Genomic DNA, 17,590 nt, shown 5'->3' on the forward strand with positions numbered 1-17,590 from the left:
CATTTTAAAATTATAAAGCATATAAAACTCCCCCCCCAGTGTACATGAGATGTGTGGGGTTCATAGAATGGAAGTTGTTCCATAAAATGCACTGAGTTCCAGGAACAAATAATGAATATAAACTAAATGTTACAAATTTATTCCATCTTCATGATTTCAGGCATTACAGGGCAGGGTGAGTAAACAAGGCAAGTAAAGGGACCTCTTCACCCCGCCCGCACCCCCCCCCCATTTAATCATATGCAGCAGCATTTTGGCATTTTTATGATACACAGGTTGACTTAATTCATTGACTTAAGTTGAAAGCTGGCAGCAGCAAATCTTGGTAATTTAGGATCTTCCTCCATAGCCACTCCAGATTTTAATTCCTGAACTACACCAAGTGCTCTGAAATGGTGTTCACTGCAGCATTCACGAAGCTTTCACATCTTAGTATGAAATCTGACACCTCTTGTTAAGGTAGGAAACTGTTGAAAGCGGTCTTCCTCTTGGCTAACCCAGTCCACCAACGATCTTTAACAGTTAAATTACTATATGAAAATAAAACCGTGCTTCCAAGCGTTGACTGAAACTGTTGTGCTGGGAACCCTTTCTAGAGGATTAGCTCCCTGAGAGAAAAGAGATCTTAACCAGTTGCTTCCATGAACAAAGAACCCCAGGAGAGTGTACGTAATGTCCTTCAAAGAATGGCTCAAGGTCAGGCAACCTTAGTCATCCTGACAAGCTTACTAGAGTTTTTATACAAGATATATTTAAAACCGATCCCAGACCAAGTACTGCAATGATAATCCCAAATAATCCCATTATTTACTGAGTTCCTGCTGTGATGCCAAAGCCAGAAATCTCAAAGCAAAGAGTGATGGTTCATCATTTTTTACAAATGAGAGAAAGATATCAAGGAGGAAAGGAAGTTCTTCCCTCCTAAATTCATCAAATCATGCTATCTTCAGTTTTAATTGATACGATCCAGAGTCCTCAATTTCCTGATTTGAGGAGTCCACTTTCAAGATGACTGTCAAGGTCAAGAAGAGCTTTCAGGCTTTTCTTTGCCATGGCCCATGAACTCCAGTCCTTCAATAGGAATCTCCTTCTCCTTTATCGCTTTCTGATGGAAGAAAACATGATAAAGGGACTACATGAAGCCTGAAGTTGAAACTAGAAATATTTTGTAGAATACTTTGTACTTTAGGTACAAAAGTAAAGGACTACCAAACACGACAAACCCTAAGTGTGATTAGGAAGAAATTAAGTGTTAAGACCAGAGAGAGATTGGAGAGTTGTAACAAAATTCAGAAGTGCAATTTAAGCAGTATCACCACTCTGTTGTACTTGTTTAGTCACTAAATCGTGTCTGACTTTTGTGACCCTGTGTGACCCCTGCCAGGCTCCTCCGTCCACATGATTTCCCAGGCAAGACTACCGGAGTGGGTTACCATTTCCTTCTCCAGGGGATCTTCCCAACCCAGGAACTGAACCAGCATCTCCTGCATTGCAGGTGAATTCTTACCACTTAGCCACCTGGGAAGCTCCTATTGTGACAGACACAAGTTCAAATCGGTCCTAGGACTTACTGGCTATATAACTTTGAGCAAGCCTCTCTTTCCAATCTGTCTATGGGACAAAGACAGCAACTCCACCTGGACTTACTGAGGATGTTTTTTAACTTAACTAATTGGGAATGCCTTGCCCTGGGCTGTTCTTATAAACAGATCTGTTTCACATTCACTGTGCTGGAATAAAGATGTTCTAACTAGCCAAGAGAGAAAAAATAGGCCAGTGAAGGCATTGTGACAACATAAGAGGACCCTCCATGAGGTCTAACAGACCAGAGAGACTCAACATCCCGTCTCTCCCCTCAGCAACAGTGGAAAAGTGCACCACCGCAAAATCCAAGGACACTTGATTCTAGTGAACTTCGACTACTCGTTTAACTATTTCTGGGCGTGAGTGTTCCACGCATAAAATACAAATAACTGGGCTCACTTTGCAAGTTCAGGTTCATCACCAAAGGAACCAAAGAATGTAACTGGGCTCCGCAGAAAGTAAGGTGCTGCAAAAAGATTTACATCTCCGGATTTGACATCCGGAGAGATACCAGGCATCCTGGGTGGTGAATGGTAAGGGAGAGAACTCCTGCCACTGGTCTCATCGAGGCTTTTCTTCCACCCTGCCCGTCCCAACCCCCTCGAGCTGGGGCCTGGGGCAGAGGCGAGAGGGCCCGGGTCGGAGCTCACCTGAACACACTGCTGGTAGCGCTTGAAGAGGTCGGTGCATGGGTCCCCGGAGCCGTCCCCCTTGAGGAACTTCTCGGCAAACCAGCGATTGAAGCACTGGTCGTACTCGCGCTTCATGTCGGTGCAAGCCTCCCCTACGCTGTTCATGGCGTCGACGTCCGCGGCGGTGGCGGCGCTCTCGGATGTCATCACTTTTAAGCGCGTCGCGCGGCCTTAGGAGAGGATGCGCTACGGCGGCCGAGACGGAGCGAAATGTGGGCGCGGGCCGTGCACCTGGGTCTTCGGGCTGCGGCGCGCGGGCGCCGCGGCTTCACCTCCAAGGCGGATCCTCAGGTAGAGGTCCAGGCGGGTGTCGGAGCGGGGCGGAAGGCGGCGCAGGCCCCACCCGTAACCCACACCCTCCGCCTCATTCCCCCCCACCTCGCCCCCAGGGAAGTGGCCGGGTCACGGGCGAGCTGATCCAGCACCTGGAGCGGCTATCGCTGGTGGACTTCGGCAGCCAGGAGGCCGTGGCCCGGCTGGAGAAAGCCATCGCCTTCGCCGACCGGCTCCGCGCGGTGAACACCGACGGAGTGGAGCCCATGGAATCAGTCCTGGAGGACAGGTAAGCTCGCGGACGCGGCCCTCGAAGGCTTGCCCGCGGCGTCTTCGCTACCAGTAAAGGCTGGAGCTTAGTCACTCATTCCACCGAGGGGAAAAGAACATTAGCGACACGCGAGAACTTGCCCACGGCCACCCTGCGGGTAAGCGCTTTCGCTCTTTGCGTCGTACGTTAAGGATCATCTCCCTCCCTTTTAAAATCCTCGAGCCTTCCCAGTGTAACTAGTAACAAAATCCAAACGTCTGAGCTTTCACCTTCTCGGCCCAACTTTCTAGAGCGCCCCCTACCTCATCACTCCGGCCACTTGACTTCCTGCCTCTTTCTGCTGCACGCCCGATTCGTGGCTTCTCTAAATTCTCCCTCCACTCCCTCCAGTCACTACCTCCTTATCCTGGTGGGTTTTCTTCCACTGTTTTCTTGAATATCTTATTTTTGTTGACTTGTACTATTTCTTGTAATTAGAAAGTGAGCTCACATCTGACTTGCTTACTCCTAGATTCCTGTCTCAAAAATTTTTTAGATATACACATATTCTGACCTAGTGGTTCCCTGTCTGTGACATATATCTGTGACAGTGCATCAAGATGCGTGCACGAGCATTCAGGGTATGCAAATCCGTTGATAATACAGAACAACAGAAAATAAACTGGGAGGGACTAGGGGCAGGAGGAGAAGGGGATGACAGAGGATGAGATGGCTGGATGGCATCACCGACTCGATGGACGTCAGTTTGAGTGAACTCCGGGAGTTGGTGATGGATAGGGAGGCCTGGCGTGCTGCAGTTCATGAGGTCGCAAAGAGTCGGACACGACCGAGCGACTGAACTGAACTGAAGCGTCCTTCATGGCTAACCTTCATACATTGAAATGGCAGTTAAAAATAATGAAATAACCATATATGCTGATATGGAAAGGTTTGCAGGGTATACTTAATAATAATAAAAAAGGCAAAGTTCAGAATATGGTATGTGGTTTCATTGATACTTTATGTGTATATTTTATATAATCTGGTGCATGCATTAAGTTTTGTTTTGTTCCCTGAAAGGGCATGCAGGAAACTGTTAACCATGGTTAGTGTTAGAGATGGAGAAGGCAATGGCACCCCACTCCAGTACTCTTGCATGGAAAACCCTATGGACAGAGGAGCCTGGTAGGCTGCAGTCCATGGGGTCGCTGAGAGTCAGACACGACTGAGCAACTTCACTTTCACTTTTCACTTTCATGCATTGGGGAAGGAAATGGCAACCCACTCCAGTGTTTTTGCCTGGAGAATCCCAGGAACAAGGGAGCCTGGTGGGCTGCCGTCTGTGGGGTCACACAGAGTCGGACACGACTAAAGTGACTTAGCAGCAGCAGCAGCAGTGTTAGAGAAGGTGGAAATGCAGAGGGAAATTTTACCTTGGAAAGCCTAAGGGGACAGAGTAATAACCCAAGTAGTGAAGTAGTGTAATGCAACCCGGAGGGCTGGGTCTTTGACAAAGCGGCTTGTGTATACTGTACTTAAAGTGTGCAGCCCCTAACCACCTCTACCAGTTATTGCCAAATCTTAATACATTTTTAAAGAAAACACTCTCTTTTGCAAAGCAGACTTGTTTGCCATTTAGGAGTGCAGCTTCTTGGGAAGGATAGGTATGCAACTTAAAAAGATAAGGGCAATCTACAACCCTGTCCTAGCCTTTTCCTGATGGAATTTTTAAAAATAAATTCCTGGTAGAAGTGGGCGAAAGGCTGCCATTAGTCAGTGCCAGTCAGGAGAGCCACACTTATCTGTAACTGTAACCTTCGTGTTGAGTGCTTGCTAGCCTCAGGACTTCCCCCGGGGTTCCAGTGGTTAAGACGCTTCACTTCTACTGCCAGGGGTCATGGGTTCAATCCCTGGTCCAGAACTAAGATCCTGCAAGGAGTGTGGGGTGGCCATAAAAAAAAGTCATCCCATAGAAACTATTCTTTTTCATCTCAGAGCCAGAGACTGACTCACATGGCATCTCTGATTGCAGTCAAATAACTTCAATACTTAAGATGTTCCTCAGGGTCTTGTTTGCCACATTGATTAGCTCTCATTTCAATCTGCGTGAAACTAAATGAAAAGGCTTGTAGATGGAGGTAGACTGGTGGCCAGAGAAACAGCTCCTGGCAGCTGATAGCTGGGAAGAAGCAGAAAGAAGCTAAAACAGCAGCAGAACTGTCCCATTGGTCAGCCCCAGGGCCAGCTGAGGCACTTCTTCCATCATGCTGCCATAGTGCTTTCTGTGAAATTAGATGCATTGCCCACAGTTACTGGTTTAAGTGCCTTGTCCATGAACTTTAGAGGGCAGAGATTTTTTTTTTTAGAGATTTCTAATTCACAGTTGAAACTGTTCTTAACCAGGGCTTTTCATCTGATTGAGAATACAGCAAGATCAATGGACTCTTTTTCAATTCTTCCAAGGATGGTACATAACTAACAACTAGACCAGACGCATAGAAGTTGTCCTACGTTTCTGGACTAAACTCTTGTAGAATCCCGACTGAGAAAGATGAGGTGAGGTAGACCTTCATAACTGACAGGCACCTGAAGAGCTCATCTGGTCCTGTTTGGTGTTTTATGCATGATTCCAAGGTCAAGAAAAGTTCAGCAGCTTGCCAAATGAGGGGTCTGCTTGGTGTGCCCTCACAGAGACTCTGGGTTCAATAGCCTATGATTAAGAAAATAGGGAGGTGTGGATTTATTCTACAAACAACTTCACCTTAAACAGTAATTGGGTAGAAATGTGTGATAATTAAAGAGGTGAATTTCATCCTTCAGGAAACCTTACTAGGAAACCCAATTACCAAATGAGTGAACCTGGGAAATTTTTTATATTGGTTGCGCTAGGTGTTCATTGAGGTGTGTGCGCTTCGCTTGTTGAGAAGCACAGGTTCTAGAGCATGTGGACTTAGTTGCCCCTTGGCTCAGACCTTTTTAAACATCATCCCAGCAATTCTCTGAACCTTCTTAGAAATAAGGTAACTGATAAGGAAAGGGTAAGTAACTTGCATACAGGCCATGTGCAGCTCTGGGGTTTGAATTCCGCAGTGATTCAGGGGCCCCAGCTCTTAAACATTTTGTTATATTGCCCAACAGAAATATAAACTCCAGAAAGTCCAATGGTCACCTTTACAGATGATTTTTACTGTTGTTCTCCAAGTATCCTTATTAAATGAGTATGAGTGCATATTCCTTATATGGTTTAAAAAAAAATCTAGTGCATTCACTTTTTTGGCAAGAAACTTAAAGTCTAGAAAGATCATACTTGTCCAAGGTCACACAGTTAAAACAGTGCCAGTCCTAGAATAAAGTTCAGCTTTGAACTCTTTGTACCATTAATAAGTGTTTATCCTGTCTCATTCAGGGCTGGGTGCCCCTAAGAAACAGAACCAGTCCTTTCCTAAAAGAAACTTATGATTACACCTTGGCCTTTCTATACAGCCTCTACAGATGTTCATGTCCCATCCTTGCCCTACTACGTTTAGCCCTCAATCTGTGTCTGGTTCAAAGCAGAAAGCTTGGCTGCTATCCTGTTAGTGACTGAGCATACTGCTTACTTTTCAGCCCAAGTATCTGGAAACCATCTCAAACCTCTTGTCATGCACTTTCAAACCTTAAAACAGTAGTAAAGCCCCACAGATGTGTTCAACTCCTGTTTGGTTTCACTAGTCTCCCATCTGGATAGTTTAATGAAGCCACTAAGCCCCGACAACACTACAAGATTCTTGGGCTACGTTTGTGGTACATCTTGCAAGGGAAGGTACTTTTACATCCAAAGGTGGCTGTGATGAAGAAAGCACTCATCCTAGGGATACCAGAACCAGGCTCAGATCCCAATGCTGTCCCTTAGCAGCTTAAGTCACTTATAACCACTGTTGAGAAAGTTTCTGTACCTTACTCATTTCCCATCCCCATCGTCCCCCACCCCCGAAATCCAGCTCTTTCTTGATCATGATTAAGGGGTAACATCACCTGTTCTGAGGACCACAGGCTGGGTGGGGTCCCCTTATCAATTTCCTTGGCAAGCATTGCTTACCTCATTAGACTTAACACACTGTATTGTAACTGCCTTTTTACTATCTCCACCAAAAGCACCTTACCTGTAGTAATCATCAAAAATATTTATTAAAACTTGTCCATATTGAGGAATTATTAATTAATACCACTTATCTCACAAGGTTGCTAGGGAAATCAATAAATGGTAGGCCATTATTTGGTCTTCCATCTTTGAGCAGTGACTCTTAACTCGAGAATATGCTGCTGTCATCTTCTCCTCCCACTGTTGACCTTTTCCACCCATGCCCTTAAAGCCATGTTCTGAGAAGCTAACCTTAAGCTTCTGGTTTTGTAGATGTCTGTACTTGAGATCCGACAATGTGGTAGAAGGCAGCTGTGCTGAAGAACTACTACAAAACTCCCACCGAGTTGTGGAAGAGTATTTTGTGGCTCCGCCAGGTACGTGCTGCCCAAAATGGCTTAACAGACTGTGCCGAGAGTGCTGTAGGAACTGTGAGGCCCAGATCTGCTCTGTGAAAGCACTCTGACCAAGTATAAAGTGGCAGTGGTGATTGTCCAAGGGTTCAGACTTCTAGTTATGAGTTAAATAGTCCTGGGGATGTGTGATGTACAGCATGGTGACTAGTTAACAATAGTGTATTGTATACTTGAAAGTTGCTAGAGTAGATCGATCTTAAAAAAGTTCTCACCACGAGAAGAAACTGTAACCAAGTGAGACAATGGACATTAACTAATCCTGCTATGGGAATCAATTTGTGGTATATACATGTATCAAATCATTGTGATCAAATCATTGTGTTGCACATCTTAAACTTTTACAACTATATGTCCGTTACCTCAGTAAAACTGGGAATAACAAAAACACAGTATGTATAGGTGGCAAGGTGGCGGTGGATTCTTGAAGTCACATTAACCTCTAGGGATCAGTTGGTAACAGGAATGAGGAAAACAAAAACAGGACTGGGGTGGGGAAGGCTGTGCCGAGTGGCAGATCTGGAGCTCTGCCTTAAAGGGACAGCTGCCATGTGCTGCTTCTCTTGTTCAGGGCCAGGCAGGAATGGGATGCCCAGAGAACCTGGACATCTGGCATTCTGTGTGCTGGTTCCCAAATTTTAACTGTTAATCAAAGACTTTAAAAAAGTAAAATACCGTGAAAGTAAAAAACATACCTGCAAGCCAGGTGCATCCTGTGAGTCATCAGTTTGCAACCCCTAGTGTGCAAATTTGCATCTTTAAACCTCACTGTAACTATTTTAAAACTTTGGGCCAATAACAGCACCCAGAACTTTGGGTGTTAATCTTTGATAGTTGTTACTGTTTGAGCGGACATAGCCATTGATCACATACGCTGTTTCTCACACAGGACCTTGTGTCAGGTTTTGCTTCTTGGGAAAAATTGAGTTCACGTAGTCTCTCCTTCCTCTCCTATATACATACAAATGTCTAATTAACATTAGACATGTCTAATGCTCTCTGCTACTTATTTAAGTGTGCATTAATTAGGCCTCACTTATAACTGTGGTTCTTTCAGATACTCAGAAAAACAGGGTAATAGCTACACTTACTTCCATTGCTTATTTTTCATGGCAAATCAGTTAGCTCAAAATTCCTTTCTGTTATTCTTTTCAAACAGGTAATATCTCTTGGTCAAAGCTGGATGAAAAACAGCCCTTCTCACATCGCTGAGTATCTATTCTGGGAAGGGGCGTTCTATGAACACATGGAAGTGCAGCAACTATTTTGCAACAACTATTTTGTTATTATGAACACTAATGTACCATTTCCTTCAGTCACCTGAGAAAAGTGATGGCTAGGTATCTTTTAGTAACTAATTCTTCTGAAGACAGAACTGGGAAAGATCGCCAAAATAAGGCAGAGTCCCTGATACCAACAGGAAGTGGAAGGTACGGCTGATTTCCAAGGAAATGGATCAAGTATATTCATAGATACTCATAGACCAGTGTGGAAGACTTTATCCCTCCCTAAAAGACTGTCTACCAAACTGCACTTAAGTGAATCTATTTATGTAATTGTTACAGACCTTGCATCCAATCACTTCATGACCACCTTTTCAGTTGCTGTTTCCGTCAACCTGAGCAGCCTTTTATCTTTACTAAACATACTTAAATTTGTTCTTGGGTACCCACTGTATTTCAAGCTGAGTGCTGACTTTCTGCTATGGTTAAAGGTGCCCCGGGGAGGCAGTTTGGGGAGGTGATGGGTGTTTATGACGTTCACGGTTGTCATTTCATGTGTGCATACCTTCACTCCAAACTCATTGAGTTGTATCAGTTCAGTTCAGTCACTCAGTTGTGTCCGACTCTTTGCGACCCCATGAATCCCAGCACGCCAGGCCTCCCTGTCCATCACTAACTCCCGGAGTTCATCCAGACTCACGTCCATCGAGTCAGTGATGCCATCCAGCCATCTCATCCTCTGTCGTCCCCTTCTCCTCCTGCCCCATAGTTCAATGTAAAAAGTACAGCTTTTACGGGCTGACTATATTTCAATAAAGTGGTTTAAAAAAATACCCTGTGACAATGTAGCCCCCTTACCCTGACTCCCTGCCCTATGATTACTGAACTAAGCAGAATCCAAGACAGTGGGAGGTTTTGGTTTTGGGGTTTGTCTTTTTTTATAGCTCAGATACCAAGGACAAATATGAGACAAATTTAGGAGCGAAAGTGACAGAACCAAAACTTAAATGAGTTTTTTCCCCTGACTTGCTAAAGTTAAGCAAAGTTGGTTAAGAATTTCCCAGTGATCTTTATGCTGGCACCCACTTTTAAAAGCCTGTTTTTAGCCTTCTCATTCCCTTCCCCTATCTGCAATGCTCCCCTTTTCATTAAAGCAGCTTAGTTTATATGGTTGGCCTTGAATTGTAAGAAAACCCTGAAACTTCCCTCGGATGTGATGTTCTCAGACCATCGTCAGAGCAGCTAACTTTATCCCCAAATAAGTAATCCACTCCTGCTCCTTACCAATTGGGCACAAGTTGCCACTGCAACTCAATGTTTTGGTTTTTTTTAAAACATATGAGTGTGCCTCTTGGTGAAATCTATGAACACAATCAAAGACAACTACACCTGTCAGTTATTAAACGTTTAAAATATATTTCTAAACAGAATGGGCCGACTCAGTCACAGTAACTGCTGATCTCCATAGAAGAGCAACCCACAAGGATACAGCACTGATTTTTTTCCCATCATCGGGGTGAAAAATATACAACTCGTTTCTGAACCAAAACCACAATTTCTGCAGTTAAAAATGTTTCACTGCTAATATGGCCCTGGTAGAAATTATGTAGTTTTATTTCCTTAAAAAAAAAAAATTAAAAAAATCTCCTAAGACACTAAATCATCAATCTGGAATGTAGATTCTGAGCACAAAGCAGCTCAGTTCACCTAAAAAATAAAGAAAAAATTCCCACCACCTGTCTCAGTAGGGTCTGAAAGGAGAGAAGTAGTGTGGGGAACCCCTGCTTTGGTATGGAGAGTCACGGCCCCTCGACCCAGACCGAGACCGTGAATAGCCATAGCTGGTGCTTCTCTCTGGATAAACTCGGATGTAGGATGTTTCACCCTGAAAAGGAAACAAAAAAGTCAAGGAAAAAATAAGACCTAGAAGAATAAGGCATACCAACACCTAACATGGCCGCCTAACAATAATGTAGTGTTGAGCACCATTTGGCACAATAGTGCCACAGGCAGGCATTCTTGCTCAAGGTAACACAGATAATAAATGGCAACTTGATTATGTGGTAAATAACTCCAATACTGGCTACTGCTGTTAACAAACCTAAATTATACCACTGACCCCCATAATCTAAGAACTGGAAAGGCTCGCAGAGGTCAGATATATGGTTCAGTCCCCTGCCACCTTTTCTGGCGGGTACCTACGGAAGAAGCTGACCAGTATTCAGCACCTCCCAGGTGTCAGGACCTGGGCGAGATGCTTCATAATTTAGCTTCCTGTCAAGTCTTATAAGATAATGCTATTATTGGGAACTATTTGCATATACAGGAACCAGGGTTTGAAGGTGCTCAGCTAAGATTGTAATAAGCAGCAGAGGAGTGTTCAGGCAGGCCTATCCCCAGGCTTTTCACCCTCAGCTAGCATTCTCAGATTTAAAGATGCTAAGATGAAAGAAGCCAGATGCTTGTTCCCCTCGGTAAACTCAATAATTTGATTTATCCTAACCAAGGCCCCGCTCTGTAACTGAGGACCAGGTGCTGTTTTGTTTCTGCTCCAAATTCAAGTCCTAGAGAATAGTCTGAGCAACAGCACTGTTAAGGCGTGCAGCCTTCAAGCCATAGTTAGCGAAGTGAATCCTTAGAGAAAGAAATAGGCCTTGAAATTGATGTTTGCAGACATCCCTAAACCCCATAGCAAGCCAGGACAGTGTAACCAGGACAAAAACGTCCAATGGGTGGTCTGGTCTCCGTGGTATCAAAAGAATAGCTACCATGAGAATCAGACTGAGGTCCAAAACAGCAGCCACCTACTTGAAGGGAAGAACATGGAAAGCTAAGTCCCCAGGGTGAGATGATGAACAAGAAAACCTGAGCCAAGGGCTCCGGTTTCAAAGAGGCTTCTGCACCACTTTGGGAAAGGCAAAGTGAAATGACAGCCAGCCCCAACAGCAGTACCTAAGAGGGTAAGGTGATAAGGTTGGCTTGCAGAGCCCAGACCAAAGCCCGAGAAGGGAGAGCCATAATAGTTAGGTTCATGGAGGGACACTGTGGTTTAAGGCAGTTACCACATGACAGACTGGGTATTCTCTCTGGGTTAAAAATACTATGGCTGCAGACTTCTCTCTGCTATGACCCTGCATTGCTGGGACATAAGGAATTCCTTGGCTTTGTCCACTTAAGATAGCTCTTTAATAGTATTATAAGGTCACTGAATGGCAAACACAGGGCCTGCTGCTACTTCTGCTAGGTCAGCTTCAGGTGGAGTGGCATGGCAACGAGCTCCTTGACAGCAGGTGGGGACTCACCTCATGAGAGCGGAATTTGGTTTCATCCAGTTTACGCAGGGCATATTCCATGTCTTCTTTTCTGAGATACTCAACCATCCCCATTCCATCTTTCTGCACATCTGCGTAACAGACGTCCCCAGCTTCTCGCATGTGATCCTTCAGGTCCTGCCAGCTGCCTGATGGAGGAAGTCCTAGGCACAGAGAACACAAGAGAAGAGGCCACATCCTTCATCCATGTTAAGAGCCCCAAGACCTAGGGTCCTTTCCCCATCAGTCACTACTTTTAAATCCTAATGGTCCCCAAATCACAGATTTTGACAAGGGACACAAAACCAAAGAAGAACACTGAAGTATGGGTGATAAAGCACCGTGAGAAGCTGGTCTAGGCTACTCTCCCAGAGACTAAGCCTTTCTTGATATAGCAAGAAGTCTATCCCATTACAGATTTAGTATCTCTAAGAATTCAAGCATCTCTTTCTCTGTCCTTCACAATTAATAACAAAATCCCAAGACTTTGAATTCTAAATTTTTCCATTATGAAACTTTATCGGTACCAATTATTTATTGTCTGACGCAGGACATGGGAATTTTGAAACCATCCAATAAAATAACCAAGGTGTAGATGAAGTAACACAAGAAAAACCTAAAGTTTGTTTTCTTGTAGGTGGGAATGACTGACAAACTAGACAAAATACCTCTTAAAATATCACCAACACTCTTCAATACAGTAGGGGAAAAGGTAAGACTCAGACGCTAAAACTAGTCGGGAGTCATACAACCCTACCTGATGTCATGAAAGGGAAATGTGCTCCTGCTCTCAAAGGCTGTGTTTACCGCTCACAGCTCAGGACTGCAGCCATTTCCTAATAGTTTTCTAAGCAGGATTTCAGAGCAGCATGGAGAGAAAAAAAGATATGTATGACATCCTGAAGGAGGGAATAGAGTTCTGGGGTTAAACACTTACAAAGGGACACAGGCAGATACTGACAGTATCCCTCTTCAGCACCATGGGAGTCGCTGCAACTGTGTGACATTCACATCTCAGGTGCCAGGTTCCTCAATATACCTCACTCTGCCAGGGGCCTAAAACACCCCTACAACATGCAGAAGGCCCCAGCTTTTTACCAGTGTGTTAGTATTTCCAAAAAATGCATAAACCTCTGAGCTTAGCATCTCATCACTTGTCAACACTAGACATTTTGTTCTGTCCTTCGCAATATGATCCCTAAGACTCCAAGTTGTTTGGTTTCTTTTTTCCATAATTCCAAAACCATCACAAAATCTGACCTATTTTAGGATCCAAGGCTAGGTATAATTTGTTCAAATCTGGCTTCTAGAATGTCTTTCTAGCAAGTCAGATGCCAAGGTACATTTCCAGAAGAAAATGTCTTTAGAATTCTGGCTGAAGAGGTTTGGGCATCATCTTCTCCTTCAACACTAGAAAGGTCCTTTTTTATAAGAAGCAAGTCTCTGTTCTATCAAGGCCACACTATCAGTGAAATTTCATTGGCAAGGTACCTGCCTCACTGGCAAGGCTTCAGATTGTCACTGTGCATGAGAAGAAAAGCCCACAAATCCTAAGCACTGAGAAACAACAGCTAACATTTCTTAGAGGCCAGACTCTGTGCTAAGTATTTCACATGCATCATCTCATTGAGTTTGAAAGGAACATACCTGAAACAAGAACTCGGAAATCAGATCTTCTTGTAGGAGGCCCACTCCTCCCACCGCGGGGCCACCCACCCCGACCTCCGTAAGTCCTGGGGAACTCCACACGAAGCCGACACTGGCCATAATCATAACCGTTCCTTCCATAAATTGCATCCTCAGCATCTCTGCAGAGAAAAGTCTGGAGTTAGTGTTGCTCAGGAGGACCAACTAATTTCCCTGTGAGGGGCATGAGTAACCAGTATGAAAAAAAAAACCTGAAGTGAGAAAAAAGCAAAAGAACAAAACTCAGGAATTTGATGTACTACTGCTTTGAAGACCTTTCATGACACTGGAATTAAACTTTACAGCTGTCACACACACAGGGTTTTCTAGGTATGAAATGATAATGAATAAACAGGTAAGAGAATTCAGAAAAAATAAACTGTTGGCAATGACTGATTTTGCCATAGAACAGTGTTTCTTTGACCTTGGGCAGCTGTTTCTCAAAATGCACACCACACACTAGTCCTTTAATATTCTTCCTCAAGGCCTGGTACATTCAGGTCTACAGAAGGAAAAAGTCGTTTAAAAACAGGGAAAGCTCAAATGAATATTAGTGTTCTGTAAGAAATACGGAATTCCCTCAAGTGCACCTTTTCAGCATGGCTTCGAGGACTAAGTTGTCAAAACCACTCTCTGGGTACAGTTTTGCCAAAAGAGATAAATATTCAATAGAGTAATACTTTAAAAGTCTTTCCTAGGGTTCTAGGAGAGTGAGGAACACTAAGATGGCTCTCCAGGATTTGACAGGAAAGAGAATGCCCTGAGGCATGGGGGACTAACAGCTGAAGACACACTAATGAAAGAATCATTCAGATGTCAGAGGCACACAATCGCTTATGAAGATTCTAGCCCCAGGATCAAAAGCAAGGAGGACCACATCCAGTTCAACCCTGGCTATATGCAGAATACACTGGGAGAGAGGCGGTACTGCTCGGGTTTAATGTTGTGAATGAAAACTGACCTCAGTTCAAATCATTCTGCTACTTACTAGTCTTTGTCTCTGGGTAAGTATGCGATCAGGACTTCACATCTAAGTGTAAAATGCCAGTTTTGAAACGATTAAATAAGATAACTGTGTGTGCAGTGCTTTGCTTGAAACTTGGCACTAGTGTATCAAAAAGATAGCTTTTCCACTATGAAAGCAAGGAGGGGGGAAAAGACAATGTAGCACATCACACGGTAAGTTTGTGTTCAAAAGGGCGGAACAGGGGATTCAAATTCTACCTTCCCTGGTAGCCCTCCCTTTTATCGACTCTATCCTCAGTTTACTCAGATGTCAAAAGTAACAGAGCCTACCTTGTAGGCTGTTGAAAATGCTTAGTAATATATAGTACAGTACCTGACAAATAGCAACTGTTAAAAAAAAAAAAAAACACCCGTACCGTTAATAATTCTTAGAGGTGCAACCTTTTCCAGTTTAGGTGTGGAAATGCCTAGTTCCATTTTTGAGGCAAATGGCAAAGATACTAGGAACGATTTCTGTCAGAATCTTCATCCATCAAAGCCTCAGGGTGCGTCCTGCCTCCCCATCCTCAGACGCTCCCCTTGCTTCGCATCACCCGCCCACATCCCCCAAGATGGGCAAGACATCCCACGGGCAGTCCTCGTAGCGAAGCCCGCAGGGCGCAGACTAGGCAAAGCGCTCCCCGAGCCAATGCTGGAAACCAGAGAGCAAGCTCCGATTCACCCCAAGCGTAGTAGCCAGCACAGTGCGGTGGCTTCTAAGAACCAACAATCGCAGTTTTGAAAGTTCCCAAGCCTTTTCTGGGAGACAAGGGCCGACACTGCAAAATTACAAAGACTCCTTCGAGCCCGTTTCGGATCGAGCGCGTCCAAACCCTCGGAGACCTTTACCATCTAGCTGTGCCTCCCCTTATTAGGGAAGGAAGAGTGAAATCCGAGACCCCATCAGACTATAAGTCTCCCCAAATCCCTGATGCTTTTATCAGAGCAAGGCTCTCGCCCCTGCGGGGCGGGGCGCGCGTGGATGGAAATCCGGTCCATCCAAGAGCCAGCTCGCTTTCGGCCCTGCAAAGGCATCCGTATCGCCCCGCACTGTGCGCCCCCACAACGGCGAGTTCCAGCGGAGGGGAGGGGAGGGTAGAGAGGACAACCGGTCTCCTCACTCCTCACCGAGTCCTTTCCGGGCCGCCTCAGGGGCCAAGTTTCCCAAGCTCTGGGCCGCTTCCCCCGAAGGGTGCCTGGGTACCAGCCCCCGAGGCTGATCCGGGCTGGCTTGTGCCCTCCTCAGACCCGGCTTTTGTGTTTTCAAGTCAAAAAAATAATAGTAGAGGAAGTGACGGAGCAAAGGACTGCCTGGAGCCCCGCGGTGAGAGGAGGCCTTAGCCTCCACCCGGGGGCGCCCTGAGGGGTCTGCGGCGAGAGGGGGAGGGGAGGCCCTTGGAAGCGAAGGGAGAAAGGGAAGGCGGGGGCCCGGGGCCTCAGGCTGACCGACTGACGGGCGGACGGGTGGGCGGCGCGGGGCCCTCACCGGGGGTCCTCGAAGCGCACGAAGGCGAAGGGCACGAGGCCGTGCCGATTCTTGAGCTCGATCTCGCTGATGCGGCCGTACTTGTAGAACAGGTCCTCCAGATCCTTCTCGCGCACGTCGCTCGGAAGGTTCCCCACGTAGATGCGCCCGTCGCCCTCGCCGCCGCGCTCGTCCGCCCAGCCCGACATCCGCACCGCCCGACGCCGCGGGCCCGCCGCAGCCCACGTCGCCGCCGCCGCCGCCTCAGCCGGTGATCCCCCCACAGTGTCCCCGCGGGCTCGGAGGCGCTCAGCCGCACAGCATTGTGGGAACGAGAGCGGAAGCGGAGGGGTCGGGAGGAGGCAAAAAGGAATCCTCTTAAAGGGGACGCGGCTGCGACGACTGCGCGTGCGCCTGCGCCCCCTGTAGGCGCCCAGGGGACCCAGGGAGGGACGACGGAGGGAGGTTCTAGAGTCCGGGGATTTGGAGTCAGTTTCTGAGGGCAGGTCACACTCTCCAGCTGTGTCGACTTGGGCAAGTGACTCAGGCTCCCTTGGCCTCGATTTTCTCGCTCTGTAGCGCTGCCTATCTCACAGGCTTTTGTGAGCATTTGCTGAGGTAGACGCGGGTGTAGCGCCCGGGGTGGGTCCCCCGGGCAGTCACTCCGTGTGCGGGGCGCCAGAGGGAAGGAGTCGGCTGGGGCCTCAGGCTGATCCCACAGCGGCCTGGAGGAGCCCCCGACCGCTAGATTGAGCGGGGCCGTCGCGGCCCCCTGCCCCAGATCTGTAGCCCCCTGGCCTCCGTCCCTGTTTTACAATTGCTTAGAACTAAGAGTGTAAGGTGGACTAAAATGAGTGCAAAGAGGCCTGAGCTGGCCTCCGTAGCTTGGACGTGAAGTTTGTCGGAGACCAAGAGGGAGTAAAAGAATCAGAACTGGGAATTGCCTTTCCTGCGCTTCCACTGCAGGGTTACGGGTTCAATCCCTGGACTGGTAACTAACATCCTGCGAGCCGCGCGGTGCGGCCAAAAAAGGCGGGCGGCGTGGGGGTGGGGGGAATCATAACTATAGCGACTGTCATTATAGGGTGCGACTTGTGCTTTTAATACTCACACAATTTGGAGGGATTACAATATTTAAAAAGGGGCAAAAACGGAGGTATAGTGGGTCAGGATTAAAACCCAAGCCATACTTCCAGCCTATGCGCCTAGTCCTTCAGAAGTCGAGGAACTCAGATTCTCATCTTGGAACGTTTCCACACTTATGTTCCGTAGTGCAGAGCATTGAACCTGGGGACATTACAAGAATGAGTCTTGATCAAAAAAGGTTTTTCATGTTAAAAATGAAACCTCTGGGGAATTTGCTGGAGGTCCAGCGATTAGGACACCCCGCTTCCACTGCTGGGATCTGGGTTCTGTCCCTGGTCCCTGGTCAGAGAACTGAGATCCCTCAAGCTGCCTGGATTGATGGATGAGTAAATATATGAGAAAGCAAACGCAGTAGAATGTTAACTGTAGAATCTAGATGGTGGATGTGTTCAGTGTGTTCACTGTACCATTCTTTCAACGTT

At 46.3% G+C, this 17,590-nt stretch overlaps 3 protein-coding genes across 3 annotated transcripts; 1 reads left to right on the forward strand and 2 right to left on the reverse strand.

Moving 5' to 3' along the window:
* Positions 1-112: 112 nt before the first annotated feature.
* On the reverse strand, positions 113-2,423 carry TRIAP1 (TP53 regulated inhibitor of apoptosis 1). The gene is made up of 2 exons (XM_061385045.1): positions 2,235-2,423; positions 113-1,105 (listed from the first exon to the last, which is right to left on the reverse strand). The coding sequence occupies exons 1-2, from the start codon at positions 2,421-2,423 to the stop codon at positions 1,022-1,024; spliced, it is 273 nt and encodes a 90-aa protein (XP_061241029.1). The 3' UTR covers positions 113-1,021.
* Positions 2,424-2,484: 61 nt separating this feature from the next.
* On the forward strand, positions 2,485-10,229 carry GATC (glutamyl-tRNA amidotransferase subunit C). The gene is made up of 4 exons (XM_061385044.1): positions 2,485-2,567; positions 2,666-2,838; positions 7,193-7,296; positions 8,492-10,229. Exons 1-4 carry the CDS (start codon positions 2,487-2,489, stop codon positions 8,542-8,544), a joined length of 411 nt encoding a protein of 136 aa, XP_061241028.1. The 5' UTR covers positions 2,485-2,486; the 3' UTR covers positions 8,545-10,229.
* SRSF9 (serine and arginine rich splicing factor 9) lies at positions 9,948-16,359 on the reverse strand. The gene is made up of 4 exons (XM_061385042.1): positions 16,044-16,359; positions 13,514-13,674; positions 11,858-12,030; positions 9,948-10,440 (listed from the first exon to the last, which is right to left on the reverse strand). The coding sequence occupies exons 1-4, from the start codon at positions 16,229-16,231 to the stop codon at positions 10,297-10,299; spliced, it is 666 nt and encodes a 221-aa protein (XP_061241026.1). The 5' UTR covers positions 16,232-16,359; the 3' UTR covers positions 9,948-10,296.
* Between the last annotated feature and the right edge of the window lie 1,231 nt (positions 16,360-17,590).

This window comes from Bos javanicus, chromosome 17 (genome assembly GCF_032452875.1).
Source record: "Bos javanicus breed banteng chromosome 17, ARS-OSU_banteng_1.0, whole genome shotgun sequence".
Taxonomy (NCBI): domain Eukaryota; kingdom Metazoa; phylum Chordata; class Mammalia; order Artiodactyla; family Bovidae; genus Bos; species Bos javanicus.

Coding starts and splice junctions, on each gene's coding strand:
- GATC (XM_061385044.1), top strand. CDS start 2,487: ATGTGGGCGCGGGCCGTGCACCTGGGTCTTCGGGCTGCGGCGCGCGGG. Junction 2,568..2,665: donor CCTCCAAGGCGGATCCTCAG/GTAGAGGTCCAG, acceptor CCTCGCCCCCAG/GGAAGTGGCCGGGTCACGGG. Junction 7,297..8,491: donor GTATTTTGTGGCTCCGCCAG/GTACGTGCTGCC, acceptor CTTTTCAAACAG/GTAATATCTCTTGGTCAAAG.
- SRSF9 (XM_061385042.1), bottom strand. CDS start 16,231: ATGTCGGGCTGGGCGGACGAGCGCGGCGGCGAGGGCGACGGGCGCATC. Junction 13,675..16,043: donor GTGCGCTTCGAGGACCCCCG/GTGAGGGCCCCG, acceptor TTTTCTCTGCAG/AGATGCTGAGGATGCAATTT. Junction 10,441..11,857: donor CCAAATTCCGCTCTCATGAG/GTGAGTCCCCAC, acceptor TTTCCTTTTCAG/GGTGAAACATCCTACATCCG.
- TRIAP1 (XM_061385045.1), bottom strand. CDS start 2,423: ATGACATCCGAGAGCGCCGCCACCGCCGCGGACGTCGACGCCATGAAC. Junction 1,106..2,234: donor GCTACCAGCAGTGTGTTCAG/GTGAGCTCCGAC, acceptor TTCTTCCATCAG/AAAGCGATAAAGGAGAAGGA.